At 54.2% G+C, this 14,572-nt stretch overlaps 1 protein-coding gene across 2 annotated transcripts; it reads right to left on the bottom strand.

Moving 5' to 3' along the window:
• Positions 1–3: 3 nt before the first annotated feature.
• ABCF3 (ATP binding cassette subfamily F member 3) lies at positions 4–11,511 on the bottom strand. 2 transcript variants are annotated; one of them, XM_054074863.1, is made up of 21 exons: positions 11,378–11,511; positions 11,121–11,268; positions 10,620–10,699; positions 10,165–10,220; positions 8,301–8,398; positions 8,062–8,184; positions 7,577–7,843; positions 7,103–7,183; positions 6,513–6,572; positions 6,114–6,170; positions 5,888–5,910; positions 5,173–5,228; positions 4,825–5,025; positions 4,590–4,666; positions 4,314–4,358; positions 3,875–4,007; positions 3,157–3,245; positions 2,870–2,961; positions 2,122–2,254; positions 1,655–1,742; positions 4–875 (listed from the first exon to the last, which is right to left on the bottom strand). In XM_054074863.1, exons 1-21 carry the CDS (start codon positions 11,448–11,450, stop codon positions 717–719), a joined length of 2,139 nt encoding a protein of 712 aa, XP_053930838.1. In that variant the 5' UTR covers positions 11,451–11,511; the 3' UTR covers positions 4–716. The 2 variants fall into 2 exon arrangements, with proteins under 2 accessions (XP_053930838.1, XP_053930839.1); XM_054074864.1 differs by lacking the exon at positions 2,122–2,254 and having other exon boundaries at positions 735–875.
• Between the last annotated feature and the right edge of the window lie 3,061 nt (positions 11,512–14,572).

Raw genomic sequence — 14,572 nt, 5'->3', positions numbered from 1 at the left:
GGGTTTATTTACACGGCACCCTGGGTGCAGGCGGGCAGGGAGAGGGGCTGAGCAGCCCCCAGGGCCGGTTCCAAACGAAAGGCAGGCAGCGAGGCGAGGTGGTACCGGAAGCGCGGGGAGCGGGGCTCTGGCTCCCCCAGTGCTACAAACAGCTGTCCCCGGCCAGGGCAGAGCCAGCGAGCACCGGCTTCCAGGGCCCGGGGAAGAGGCAGGGGTCACTTTTAGCAGCAAAGGCCTCGGTTCCCTCCAGGGCGGCAGAGGTGGCGTATGATGGAGCCTGACTAGTGTTCAGCCAGTTAAACACAAAAAAAAAAGAAAAAGGCAGAGGAGGAAGAGAAGAAACATGGAGAACAGCTTCTCTCCTGCCCTCCAGAGCACAGAGTTAAACCCGGGGGGGGGTCAGGATGCAACATCTCCTTCCCTCCTCTCGGCAGAGCAGCAGCTCCCAGCACAGCCTTTGCAGTGCGCCCAGCGCCAGGCGCAGCCCCAACCAACAGCAGAGCCCCCGGCCTACGCAGTGCCGGGCTCCTGCACCCTCGCTGGCCTTCCACCCGTTCCCGGGACAGGAGAGTAGTTCAGGTGGCAGTTTGATGGCATGGCTGATGGTCCATGCGGGCAGCAGCGTCCTCAGCGCTCTGCCAGGCACAGTTGGGATGGATGCCGAGGTGGCCAAGCTTTGCGCTCCAGCCCCCGGCACAGTTCGGCTCCCGCCTTCCTTATAGGAAACCCTCCTTCTGGAACTGCTCCTTCAGGATGTCTCGGTACTGGTCAAAGCCACCTTCGATGCGGGTCACGGTGGCATTCTCACACACCCACAGCTCCTGGCACACCAGGCGGATGAAGCGCTCGTCATGGGACACCAGAATTATACCACCCTGCCAACACACAAGGAGGTGGGAAAAGTGAACTTAGTGGAGCACAGTCAGGGCCCTGCACTGCTGGCAGAAGGATCCTGCACGCCTGCCCAGCCTGTGTCAAGGACTTTAGGTTTCCATCCACTCTAAGGAAAACTCAACAGCATTTCAGTGGCAGGGACCTAATCCCAGCCTTCCCTTCTTTCAGAGGGACAATGTATGGAGGATGATTGTGCACCATAACATAAGTGCACACTTTGTTCCTAGTCCTCCAGATCTCTAAGAACGGCAAGGATGCAGATTTCACGTTGAGTCTATGACAGTCAAAAGGTGGCTGGAGAAGGCCCCAGGAAACCTCAACTGAGATTTCTTTCACAGAACCACCCACCCTAAGCAACCATAAACCACCGCAAAACAGGCTGATCACAGTGCTATCTGGAGACTGAGTCTTTGGAGATCAGACATAAAGCGTGCGCAAGAATCCAAGAAGCCCCAAAGCAGGGCTCAGTGCTGCATGCAGTACATGAGAAGCCACAGAGCGTAGGTGACTGGCCAAGATGGGGGACAAAGTGCTCTCTGGTCTCTTGTCTCTCTCAGACACTCCTAGCCAAAGCCAGCGAAACAAACCACCTGGATGGATGGCTAACGCAGAAATGCAGCTGACTCTTCCCAACATCTGTCCTGGACTTGAAGCCACCACTTGTATCTGACTGTCCACCTCTGGCTGAGATAACAAGAAGCCTGAGCTGGAGGATGCAAGAGTATTAGAAAAACAGGAGATCTTGCTCAGGGAGCCTTACCCGGAACTTATTCAGTGCCTTTGCGAGTGCCTCAATGGTCTCCATGTCCAGGTGATTTGTCGGCTCATCCAGGATATAGAAGTTTGGACTGGAAGAGAAGACAGCTCTGAGCATGCACTGGAACAGGCCCAGGCTGGATCTGCACCCCACTGCATTGCAGGGACCTCCACCAGGCCACTGCTTTATCCACTTACAGCCACAACCATCGGTATGTGCCTGGCCCAAAGGTGGGCACTGCCCAGCTCCAGGGAAACCTCTTATCTCTGAGACCCCGAAGGCAGCAGGAGAAAGCGACCTGCCTCCTTCCACACAGCCCCCCAGGGTGACAACGTTCCTCCCGACCAAAGTCCCAAGGATAAGGCTTCCGCAGGATTGTGGAAAGTCCCTGCTTGACCACCTTCCTCCTGGCGAAGCAGGCTCCAGGGATGGAGCCATGCCAAAATTAACAGCATCTGGGAGAAAATTACCAGGACATAGTCATCTGGGCAAAGGCCACACGGCTCTTCTGACCTCCAGACAGGCTGGCCACAGGACGCACAGCCAGCTCCCCCGAGACGCCGTAGCTACCCAGCTGATGCCGGTACTCTTCCTCTGTCTTCCCTGCAGGAGAGTGTCGCAACACAGCTATGGCACACCCAGCATGACACAGGGCCCTCAGTGCCATCAGCTCAGTGGGTGCTATGGCTGGGCAGATTCTGTCAGACCAGCACAGCGGGGAAGGAATTCAGCAGCAGCTTCCAGGCACTTCTCTCCCAAGCAGGGGGCTTGTGGGGAAAATCTGACCGATACAACCAGGACAGGGGCTGGAGGGCCAGTCACTGACTCCAAGTGATGTTGTCACCCACTCTGTCACCACAATAGGTAATGTTGAGTGGAGAAGGGAGAGGGAGGTTTTAGCAGGTGGGAAAGGGGCAGCTAGTGCTCGTCCTGTGCCCAGCAGGAAAGCAGGTCATCTTCCCCCAAAATGTGGCCACGGTGGAGCATCAGCCTGAGGTCTGTGGACTGCCACCCTCCCTGCACTACCAGCTCAGCTTCTCACTGCCAGTGTCCTGAACTTGTGCTGGACATGGGGACTTACGCTGGAGCAGATGATGCTCCTTAAGCACTGACATGACAGAGCCTTCTGCCAAAGGCCAGGGAATGAATCAATGCTGCTCTATGCATGACAAAGGAGACCTCAATGGCCCAACATCTCCTGGGATCTCCAAAACTCACCTGGGAACTTCCTTGCCAGCAACTCAACAGCACTGATGTTCAAGTCCAGTTGATCCACATGGTGCTGGCTGAAATAACCGATCTTCAGATTTCTGCAGAAACAGGAGAGATCAGGAGCTGGTATCGGGCCCAGCAGAAACAGCACTCACAGCTGCAGCTACAGGAAGGGAGGCAAATGCGTGGGTGTGTAGAACTCATCCCTCGGGCTGCCATCACTCCAAAGCTCAGCCCAGGAGCCCTCCAACTGCACCATTCCTCCCAGTCCCCCAGCCCTTCCTACCAGGTACCTGTGAGCATGTCTGATCCCTCTGACTGGTGCCAGCTCCCCCATTAAGATCTTTAGCATGGTCGACTTGCCAGCTCCGTTTTCCCCAACCTAGAGAAGCAGCAGCAGCAGCATTGGAGAACATGAAACCCGTGAAGGTACTTCAGAGAGGGGGCAGTGATCAGGGAATTTCAACTCGCTTGGACAATCACACAGCAGAAGGGGACAGGACGGAGAGTCTAACCAGTGGCTCTAGGTACCTGGAAGCTGCGTTTCTATCACTGCAGTACGGGCAGCAGTGCTAAATGGTCCCTCCCCAACCCTGCAACCTAAGGATTACCTGGTCCCAGCCTCATTTGCAAGCAAATGACATCTCTCTGCTGGTTCATCCTGTGCAGCAGGAGCCCCGGCTGCAATGCTGCTGTGGTCAGCCAACTAATAGGGAGTCTCAGAGAAGACTGACTCGGTCTCTTTACAGTGGTGTCTGGTGAAAGCATGAAGGGCAACAAGCACGGGCTGCAAATTCTAGCTGGTATTAGGAAAAATGTTGCTCAAAATGAGGGTAATCAAACGCTGCAATGGGACCCAGAGGAATGGGAGCAATATTCTTCCCTAGAGACATCCAAAATTCCATTGGACAAGGACCTGAGGAACCTGACCTAAGATCAAACCTGGTCCCGCTTTAAGCAGGAACCTCCCAAGTTCCCTCATAGCCACCATTATTCCGCAATCCCACATACCACACAGATGCGGGACTCCAGGTCAGCAGAGACAGACAGGGAACGAAAAATGTAGTGACTCGGGTCGTAATAGAAGTCTACTTCGTCTAGCTGCAGGATAGGGGGGGAGAACTTCTCAAAGCCATCAGGGAACCTGGGGAGGCAGGAAGAGGCAAGAGGTGGCCAAGAACTTCACAGACCCTACCTTCCAGCCTCCCAGAACAACTGCTGCAATGCCCCAAGTGGCAAGCGGAACTCCCTACCACACGGCATAGATCTCCAGCCTTGGCTTCAGGAGGGAACCCACCCTGAACATGAGGGCCTGTCTGGGCTCTTTGTCATGAGTAAGGTTGGCCCACAGGAAGGGGTGGTTGCTCCAGCTGGGACAGGGCCCAGGAGTAGCTCACATCAGAAACAGAGCCAGGTGCCTTCCGAGCAAGGGCTCACAGGGGACACTTACTTCATCATCACCTCAGACTCCTTGTCCACAGGTTTCAGCTCTGGCCTGAAAGAAAAGGAGACACATAACCAAGGTGCACTGCGCTGGGGATCTGTTCTCGCACCAGCAGGCATCAGCTCTGTGGCGCCTCATCCTAGCCAAAGCCTCTGAACCAGTGACAAGAGCACCTAAACTCCAAACCACTTCCATATCTCCCAGGTGCCCAGGAAACTTCTGTTTCTTCCCATGAGAACTGCCCCCACCACACCTGCAGAGAGGAGCAGGACAAGCACTCACAGCTTCTCCAACAGCTTGAGCTTGCTCTGCACTTGGGATGCCCGGTTGGCATTGTAGCGAAAGCGATCGATGAAAACCTACAAGAGAAAAGCACCAGAGAGATCCAGGTCGCCTTCAGCCCTATCCACCCCACCCTGCTGCCAAAACTCCTCCAATGACAAAACCATTCTCTAGAAGCACGGAGAAAGGGATGAACCTAGAAGAGTGCCCCAGCACTACTGGATTCTCCCAGTACCTGGATGTGCTCACGGTACTGCTGCTGGGCTTCATACTCTCGCTGTTGGTTCTTTAGCCGTTCCTCCTTGATCTTCATGAAGTTCTCAAAGTCCCCACGGTACATGTCCAGCCGCTGCGAGTGCAGGTGGATGATGTCTGTGGCCACCGCGTTCAGGAAGTTCCTGTCGTGGGACACCACAAGGATGGTCGACTGCCAGGTCTGGAGGAGACAGCAAGAAGGAGGCCTGAGCATCATTAAGCTGGAGTGCAGGGCTCAGTTTCACCACCCAGTGAGGCCAGACACCAGGCTGGAGGACATCTCCATCCCTCACCCTCGCTCTCTCCTGGTGCTCCCTGCCACCCCTACCTGCAGGTAGGTCTCGAGCCACAAAATGGCCCTCACGTCCAGCATATTCGTTGGCTCTGAGGGAAAGGAAAGAGGCACTGACATCAGGAGGGACAAGGATGGCTGGATTATGCTTTTTACACAGGAAAGGCTAGCAATGACCATCATGGAAGAGATTCTGCATGGGGACCTAACTCCCACAGCTCAGGGGAATCACACATGTGGGTATGCTGAGGTGGGCGGTCACAGGGCTGAGGCTCAGCCAGGAACTCTTCCCCCCAACTCCATACTGGTACTGGACACTGGTGCCCAGCAGCAGTGTCTCACCCAGACCTACCTCCAAGGTGGGCATCTCCCCAGGGCACCAGCCCAGCTCTGGGATCACCCCTGCTGTGAAGGGACCCTCCCCCAGAGTGGGAGGGGCTGCCAGGGCCCATTACAGGGCCAGGCGAGGGAAAGGGACTGCTTGGGGCACAGTGACACGTGAAACATCCCACTGGAGCACAGGGCACAGCTCTGCTGAGCGCAGCAAAAGTGACCACCCAAGCAGACTTCCCTGCACCACCTCCAGCTCCGCCTGCCATGCCAGGGGAGCACTGGCAGCCCCGCCAGTCCGGCGCTGTCACACGGGGCTATTTTGAGCAGGCAGCTAAAAGCCACTGTGTGTTCCCAACCCTGGCAAGGGCACAGACAGGCCTCATGGAGGAGTCGGACGGGACTTGCAGTATCAACTTACCATCCAGCAGAAGGAGATCTGGCCTAGGAAAAACAATACATGAGTATCAAAAGTAAAAAGAACACAGGATCAGTGCAGAGTGCACTACACACACAGAGCTGTGATCCCTCCAAAGCTCTCCACCCCAAGAGCCCAAGTCAAGGGGACACCCAGGCAACATCCCCGCACCTCTCAGAACAGACAGCAAGGAGGGTTAACCCCATGGAATGAAGGCTTGGACACCAACCTGGCAAACAGGGCTCTGGCTAAGGCCAATCTCATTCTCCAGCCTCCAGAAAACTCTCTGAGGAGAGAAGAGGTTGCAGAGATGGGTTAGTGTTTAACACAGAACAACTCTGTGTTTGCCTGCCTGCCACGCTCCCTGCTCCGCTGCGGCCCTTTTGGCTCTGCTGTCATCCAGAGACAGTTTGTCCCTGCAGAGATCTTTGGCACAGCACAGGTCCAACAGGCAAGTGACTTGGCTTCTCCAGGGCAGGAAACTGTGTCGGAAAGGCAGGAATAGGCCCTCACTCTCCCAGAGGACTTCCCTTCTGCAGTTACAGCCACAGCAGTGCCCGGAGGTTTGCTAGGAGCAGCATCTCCTCAGACCCCTTTCTGTCTTGGTGCCCAGAACCTGGTGACTTACTTGGTCGTCTGTTGTTGCATCTTCGCATTAAAGCCTAGCCCAGCGAGAATAACGGATGCCCTGGAAAAAAGGGGAGAGAACTAGAACCCAGCTACAGCATCCAACGGCAGAGCACAGCCCGAGGCCTCAGACCCACAGTCTCTGTGGGGACTCTGCAGCATGGTTTAAGGCCATTCCGGCACAGGAAAACTTCACTGCAAGAAGCACGAGATTCACCCAAGAGCAGCGCCTGGCTGGGAAACAGCCCAGCAGGGGACAACAACCATGTGAAGTCTCAGAAGATTCACAAAAAGCTTTCAGCTCTTTGGCCAGGAAGAGAGTCATTACCACCAACATCCCAGAAGAGCTCCCCAGACCACCAGGAACCTGGGGAGGTCTGACAGGAGCAGCAGCAACAATGCAAGCTGTTTGGGGCAAAAAAAATCCCTCCTGCTTCGGAGGGAAGCTTGACTATTCCTAACACCACAGAGCTGTGACAGAAGAAAGGAAAACCCCTTCTCCCCACGTGCTGAATCCCAGGGCCACAGCATCACTCTTCCATGTCCCACCATCCATGCCAACAAACAGTGGTGCCCACAGGGCTGTCTCACCTTGCTGGGGCCTTGTCTGCCTCAATCTCCTCCAGCTTCGCATAGATCTCCGATAGCCTGGCACCTTCAGTCCCTTCTCCCCTGGAAGAGGACAAAGAGGAGTGTGTGGGACTGACCAGGGTAAGGGTTTGAGTGCTGGGAAAGACCAATCTGCCCAAACAGGTCTAAGGTGGGCAAGGGTAACCCAGCCCTGCTGGAGCCCTCCGTTTGAAAAGAGAGATCTCAAAACAAGACCTCATGGACAAGAAGCCATAGAAGGGCTGGAAACTAAGTGGTGACATAGTATCATAGTATAGTTAGGGTTGGAAGGGACCTTAAAGATCATCTAGTTCCAAGCCCCCTGCCATGGGCAGGGACATCCCACTAAATCAGGCTGCCCAAGGCCCCATCCAACCTGGGCTTGAACACCTCCAGGGATGGGGGCATTCACAACCTCCCTGGGCAACCTGTGCCAGTGTCTCACCACTATCTCACCTGCCAGCATTCATCTTAGCTGTCAGATCCCTCTCCTCCCGCAGCAGGCTCTCACGAGTGGTGTCGCACTCCAGCACACTCTGCAGCGCTGGTGTCTCGTCTCCCGCCACTTCCTGCTCCACGTGGAGGATGCTGATGTGCGAGGGGATGCGCAGGCTCCGGCTGGCAATCATCTTCAGCAGCGTGGTCTTCCCTAGCCCGTTCCTGCCCACCAGCCCGTAGCGCCGTCCGAACGCCAGGTTCAGGTCTGCTCCTGCCAGGAGGACACTAAAGGAAGAGAACAGGCAGAAACCTGGTCAGACTGCCCCATGGAGAGGGAGACAACTGACAGCCACCAGCCTCCAGCATATTTCAGACTGTGCTGGGGCCAAGTAACCATCTCAGACTTCTGCTCAAAGCCAACGGTGTCAGTCTCCAATACAGTCTCAATGACCCATGGTCCAAAACCCACCCAGGATCCATCCCACCTCCCCAGCTGCACTCACCGCTCACCGAAGGACACATCGAAGTTCTCGATGCGCACATCATAAGACTTGTTCTTGCCCGATGACTCCATGCGAGTCTCCTTCTTGCTGGCAGCTTGGCTGGCAGATGCCTCCTCAAGGACCCTGCGGGCAGGCAGAAGACAGAGAAGGGGGCTCAGCAGGAAAGGTCTGATACAGCCAGATCCCAGTCGTGCTCAGCAGGGTGGGATCGGGATGTTTGAGGCACCCTCCATACTCACAGAGGGCCAGATGACTTCAGGGAATCCCGCTCCATCCTCTTGTCCTGCTTGGCTTTCAGCCTGGCTTCTGCTTTCTCCAGTTTCTTGGCATTCACCATCTGGGGCACAAAAGAGAAAGTTTAAAGAAAGAGCATCTTTAGCAAAAGCCCAACTCCATAAGAAAAAGAGATCAACCAACTTTTCAAGCCTGGAAGGGAGGGAAGGACGGCAGGAGGGAGGTAGGACAGGAAAATTGGGACAGACTCAAGTGTGTTTTGAGGATGCTCATCAGGCCAGATCACTTCAGGAATGAAGTCCTATATCAAGTGCTCACACACAGCAGTTCTGCCCCAGCAAGGCACAGGGTCTATCTGACCCTAACGTACAGCCAGTTTTCTCAGGTTCCAGGGCTGATTTGGGTCAGCCAAATCACTTCAACAGCAGCAACCTCCTGTACCAACACCTCCTCCGCTGTACCCTACACTCACCCTCATCCCAGACCACAAGGCATGTTACACTTTAGCCATTACTCAGCTTACGCAGTAGATCAATCAAGACAGAGACAAAAAGAGTTTAATTAAACCTGAAGGCAAGAAGGAGCCAAGTGCTTTAACCTGGCCTCTGATCTTGAACTGTCTCTCAGCCCACTCCAACTTATTCCTATGTCAAGTCAAATATTTGTGGCTGACCAAGAACACTCCTAGATGTTCCTAGGCAACTCTGCAGCCTCTGGTGCACGTTATAAACCTGCATGCTAGACTGAAGAGCCTTTTATTACTGGAGCTGTGACCCTATACCTACAGACCGATTGAGTCACTCTGTAAACTCCCCACATCTCCCAGTAAGACACCTCCTCCAGAGGCCTCCCAAGGCCTTCTCTGAATCGTCTCCAATTTTTCTGAAGATCCTTTTTGCGTTGTGGACACAAAGGCCAGAGAGTGAACCCAGCAGCAACAACTCCAGCGCTAAAACCAGCAACGGCTGCCAGCTTTCACTTAAGACTCCCATTCAGACATGCAGGATCATGTTAGGTCTCAGCCTCCAAGCGAGGTGTCCTCGTCCTCAATCCTTTATTCCAGGATGGGAGAGCTCTACGAGAGACCAGCCTGGCAGAGAGACTCCCCACGCTGCACAGCAACCACTCTCCTTGCTTTGCAGCTGCACAACTGCACTTCTTCCCGTACTCAAAATTTAGCACATCCAATGCAGAGGGCAAGCCCGGGTGCTCCTGCACAGCTACGCTTTTCTTTGGCAAAGATGTTCTGACTTGCTCCAGGTCATGGAGTGTAACTGCTTTCAAACTTCTCTGCTCCTGCTCTTATTTCGCAAACCATGACCACCCACAGCCATTTCTAACGCTGGGGTTACAGCTTCTGCGCAGTAGGTCTCTGGACCACAGCTGTTCCCTGATAAGTCCTCACCTGTGACATCCCAACATCTAAGCATTATCCAGGATTTTATCTTCATTTAGTACAGCAAAATGTCACCCTGGTACCTCCTACTTCCTCGCTCAAAGGCCTTGCTGTAGAAGCCAAAGGCTCTTATGAAAGTCAAAGAAGCTGCATTGTGAGCACCATGACTGTATCAACCATGCTTTGAAACTCATTAAGAAGTTATGGTAAAATAGATATTGTCAAAGTAATAAGCTGTTAATTCCTGCTGAACCTCTTCACCAGACCAAGGTCAAGAGTTTCCCAAATTACACTGAACCTGACAAGGAGGAGCAGAAACCCCTGCAGCTGTGTCCTTAACCAGGATGACTGCCTGTCCATCTGTTCTCCGAGGGCAAGGTGACCCACGCAGGGCAGGGCACCTGCAGCACCACATGTTAGTTGCCTCCCACCAGGTCTGCTGGCTTATCAACGAGGCCACGGCCCCCACTTACCGAGGTCTGGCCTCTCTTCAGCAACAGCCCCGGCAGCAGGTCCACGCTGGCCTCTGCTGCAATGAGACAGTCAGGTTGGTGAGCAGGTTGCTCCAAGGACACTCCATCAAGCCTTAGCAACTGCCCAAAACCATGCAGGTCTGTCCCAACTCCAACGGGACAAGGGGGACCACTGCCCATGATCAAGCAGGGCTGTCCCCTCTCCAGTGGGACAAGGAGACCAAAGAGCAGCTCCTCTCCTTCTGCCTCAGCTTACCCTGCAGGCAGCCAGAGCAGAAGAAGAGGGGTGCACCTGCGAGAGGGAGCTCACGAGGATGGGGAGGAACCAATCCCCAAGGTCATGTGAGGACACGCTCGGTGTCCCAAGCCAGACCTTGCCACCAGCACCCCAAGGGCAGGGCAGGAGCCATGGGGGTGACACGCGTGGCTGAGGGTCCCCAGCAGGCACCACTCACCATATCCATCGGTGATCTGGGAGAGCTGGATGGGGGCATCCAGCAGCACCTGGCTGCAGCACTGGGCCTCTCCCTCATCCCTGCGAGAGGGCAGGAGGATGAGGGTGAGGAGGAAGAGAGTGCAGGGGGTACGGGTGAGGATGAAGAGGATGAGGAGGGCGCAGAGGAGGAGGAGAAGATGAAGAAGAGGAGAGTTACGAGAGTGAGGATGAGGAAGATGAGGAGGATACAGGTTAGGAAAGTGAGGGTGAGGAAGACCAGGCAGAAAAGGATGAGGAGGGTGTGGGTGAGGACGTGGGTGAGGAACGCGAGGGCTGATGATAAGGAGGACAAGAAGGGCAAGGAGGGTGAAGGTGAGGGGGATGAGGAGGGTGAGGATGATGAGGACGGCGAGGTTAAAGAAGGTGAAAGTGAGGAGGACAAGGAGGGTGTGGGTGAAGAAAGGTGAAGGTGAGACGGATGAGGTGGGTAAGAGCGGGGAGGGCGAGGGGCGGCCCTTACAGCCGCAGGGTGTTGAAGAGGCGCTGGCAGATCTCCCGGATGGCGCCGTCGTCCTTGCCGTCGGGCGACGCCTCCCGCAGCAGCTCGCCCACCGCCTCCACCACCTCGTCCACCGACTCGAGCTCGGCGGCGCCGCCGCGCAGGATACCTGCGGGCACGGGCACACGCGCTGCAGCCGCCGCCGCCGCCAGGGGGCGCCCCCCTCCCCGGCCCTTCGCGGAGGCGAAGGCGAAGGCGCCGCGGTGGGCGCTGCTCACCCGTCACGTACGCGAAGACCTCGCCGTCCAGGTCGGGGAACTCGCTGCGCAGGATCTCCGCGCACGACGCCATGGCCGCCCCGGGCCCGCGCGGCGCAGGCGGAAGAGGCGGCGCGGGGGCTGCCGGGAGCGGGCGGGGGCGGGGCCGGGGCGGGAGCCGCGGGGCGGGAGCGCCCAGTGAGGGGGAGCGGGAGCTGTGGGAGCCCAGAACAGCAAAATCCGAGAATCCTAAAATCATAGACTTGTAGAACCTTAGAGTCATAGAATCATAGACTTGTGGAACTGTGGAATCGTAGAATCCTAGAATTTTAGAATAATAAAATTGTAGAATCTTAAGAGTCACGGAATCACCGAATGATAGGATCTTAGAGTCATGGAATCACAGAATCCTAAACTCATAGAATTGTAGAACCCTGGAATCATAAATCATACAACTGTAGAATCGCGGAAGCATAGAACACTAGAATTTTAGAATCCTGTAATCATAAAATCTTAGGATGGCAGAATCCTAGAATCATAAAATCCTAGAATCTTAGAGTCAGGTAATCACATAATCGTATAATCATAAATTAGAGAGTTGTAGAATCGCAGAATCACAGAGTCATAGAACCACAGAATGTCTGGGTCAGAAAAGAGCTTTGAGAGCATCGAGTCCAACCACACCTGTCCGCTGCTAAACCACATCCCTAAGTGCTTCATCTACCTGTCTTTTAAACCCCCCCAGAGATGGGGACTCCATCACCTCCCTGGGCAGTTGTGCTGATACAAGTCATTACTATTACAAAAAGTGAGATATTTTTAATTTAAGCTAAAGTTTCATCTAAGTATTGTATAGTATGTTGACTACTGTATTTTTTGAAAGTTAGACAGAATGTCCCTCTGACAGCATGTTTTCTTTCAGACAGTGTTTTTTTCCACTGTTCATTCCTTGGAGATGATGAAGTCTTGTGTTCAGTATGATCTGTGCTGAACAGATGTCTCTTCTTCTGTAATCACCTCTGTTTGTAGCCTTTCCCTATCTCAAATGCCCGGTCAGAGAGCTGGACTCAGCTCCAAATTGGCAAGAGTTTTGACTATTGTGAAGTTCATAACAACATTAAAATTAGACCTTGGAAAGTAATAGAATATGCATAAGATTTCTGGGAAAATTTATCGATATGCGTGTAAATGGAAAATACATTCTGTCCCCAGCTCTTGTCTCACTGCGTACAATTGATGGAGATCACTGCCTCATGTTGCAGTGAGGCCTGATAAAGGATACTTGCTTTCTAAAACTCAAAAATGAGTCTTAGAAAGTTTATTTGCTGGCATTTGCAGTATCAGTTCCAGTGCCCAATACTCTTCCAGTGAAGAAATTTTTCCTCATGTCTAATCTGAACCCCCTCTGGTGCAACTTGAGGCCATTCCCTCTCATCCTATCACCTGTCACTTGGGAGAAGAGACCAGCACTCACCTCGCCACAACCTCCTTTCAGGCAGTTGAAGACAGTGATAAGGTCTCCCCTCAGCCTCCTTTTCTCCAGGCTAAACCACCCCAGTTCCCTCAGCCACTCCTGAGACTTGTGCTCCAGCCCCTTCACCACCTCTGTTGCCCTTCTCTGGACACGCTCCATGACCTCAATGTCCTTCTTTTACTGTGGGGCCCAAAGCTGAACACAGGATTTGAGCTGCGGCCTCACCGATGCCAACTACAGGGGCACCACCACTTCCCTGGTCCTGCTGGCCACGCTGTTTCTGATACAAGCCAAGATGCCACTGGCCTTCTTGGCCACCTGGGCCAATGCTCGCTCACATTCAGCTGGACACGCCCAGGTTCCCCAGGGAAGTGGAGTCCAGGGTGGGGGCAGCAGGAGCAGACACGCACAGTCAGGGGTACAGGACCCCCAAAGTGGCAGCACAGGTTCAGTCTCAGCACAGCTGGACGCTGCTTGCTCCCTGCCAGGGTTTGCGAAAGTTTTTTTATTTTCTGCTCTTTTAAAAAATAAAAGATGGGTTTCAGCTCCCCAACTTGTTTTCCAGCGCACACAGCCACTGCAGTGGCTCACACCAAGCTGCAGCAGTTGCCTCTGCTCTCAGCTACCAGGCACAGCACCCTCCTTGCCCTAGCAAAGTGGAAAGGAAAAGCACCCTTCACTTTCCCAGCTGCCCACAGGGCAAAGGCACAGCAGTTCTTTTCAGGCAGGTGTGGGCAGTGAAGCCAAGGCCTACAGGGGGCTGGATTCACCTTATCAAGAGTAGCAAGGGTGAGTTCAGCCCAGCTGCAGGTTTTGGGGAGCCAGTCCCAGGAGGAAAGCCCAGAGCACCCTCCTTCCCCAGGGAGCAGAAGCAGTGGAAGCAGCAGCTGAAAACAAGCAAAAGCATCACTTGATTTTTCTACCTACAAATCTCCAGGCAGCCCAGGGCTGGGGAAGTACCAAAACCAAGCCCAAGACAGCCTGGCCCAAGCCCACACTCCGGCATCCCACATCCCCAAGAGCAGCACAGGAAGCCTTCTCCGTTCTACAGACTTTATTAGATTCAGAGCTGGACAAATCACAAAGTGTACAAAATGGAGACCACACTACCAGAAGCAGGACTGTGGGTAGCAGCAGCATTCCTATGGCCCAGAAGCGTTCGGTAGAGGTGTGGAGAGGGCAGGCTGGGGCAGGAGGCTCTTACAGCCAGCTGCTTTTTAGACTCCCCAAGGACAGACCCTGTTCCCATCCTGACAAAGCTCAGCCGACCCGCACTCCCTGGGACCGAGGGACCACGTTTCCAATGTGTTTGGAAAGGATAGACTGGCTGGAGCCAGCAGCGGGCAGGGGTAAGCGCTCCAAGGACACAAAACGCTGTGCCACCCATGTACACACCAGCAAGAGTCTAAACCCTCATCTGTTTTGGTCACAAACCTTCCCACAGCAGGACTCTATACTGACAACTTTGCAAGAAATATAAGGTGGTGGTGAGATCTGGTAAGCCCACCATCTCCTGTGGTGGAGGCCCCACGAACTCACCACCCTAGGCATCCTTGGACTGGCCAGCAACATCTACCACAACAGCAATAGCTAGTACAGAAGCCAGGGTAACTTCAGCTCAGATTTGTCCAGTCTATGTTTAGGTCTATTCTACGAGTACATATGCACAAGAACTTCAAAAATACTAGGATATGATGCAAGTAGTGAGACACCAACAGAAGAGGAGTTTAATGGTGGACGTT

Source organism: Cuculus canorus, chromosome 9, assembly GCF_017976375.1.
Source record: "Cuculus canorus isolate bCucCan1 chromosome 9, bCucCan1.pri, whole genome shotgun sequence".
NCBI lineage: Eukaryota > Metazoa > Chordata > Aves > Cuculiformes > Cuculidae > Cuculus > Cuculus canorus.
The sequence above is the reverse complement of the archived record's forward strand: the minus strand, read 5'-3'. Positions and strand labels throughout refer to the sequence as shown.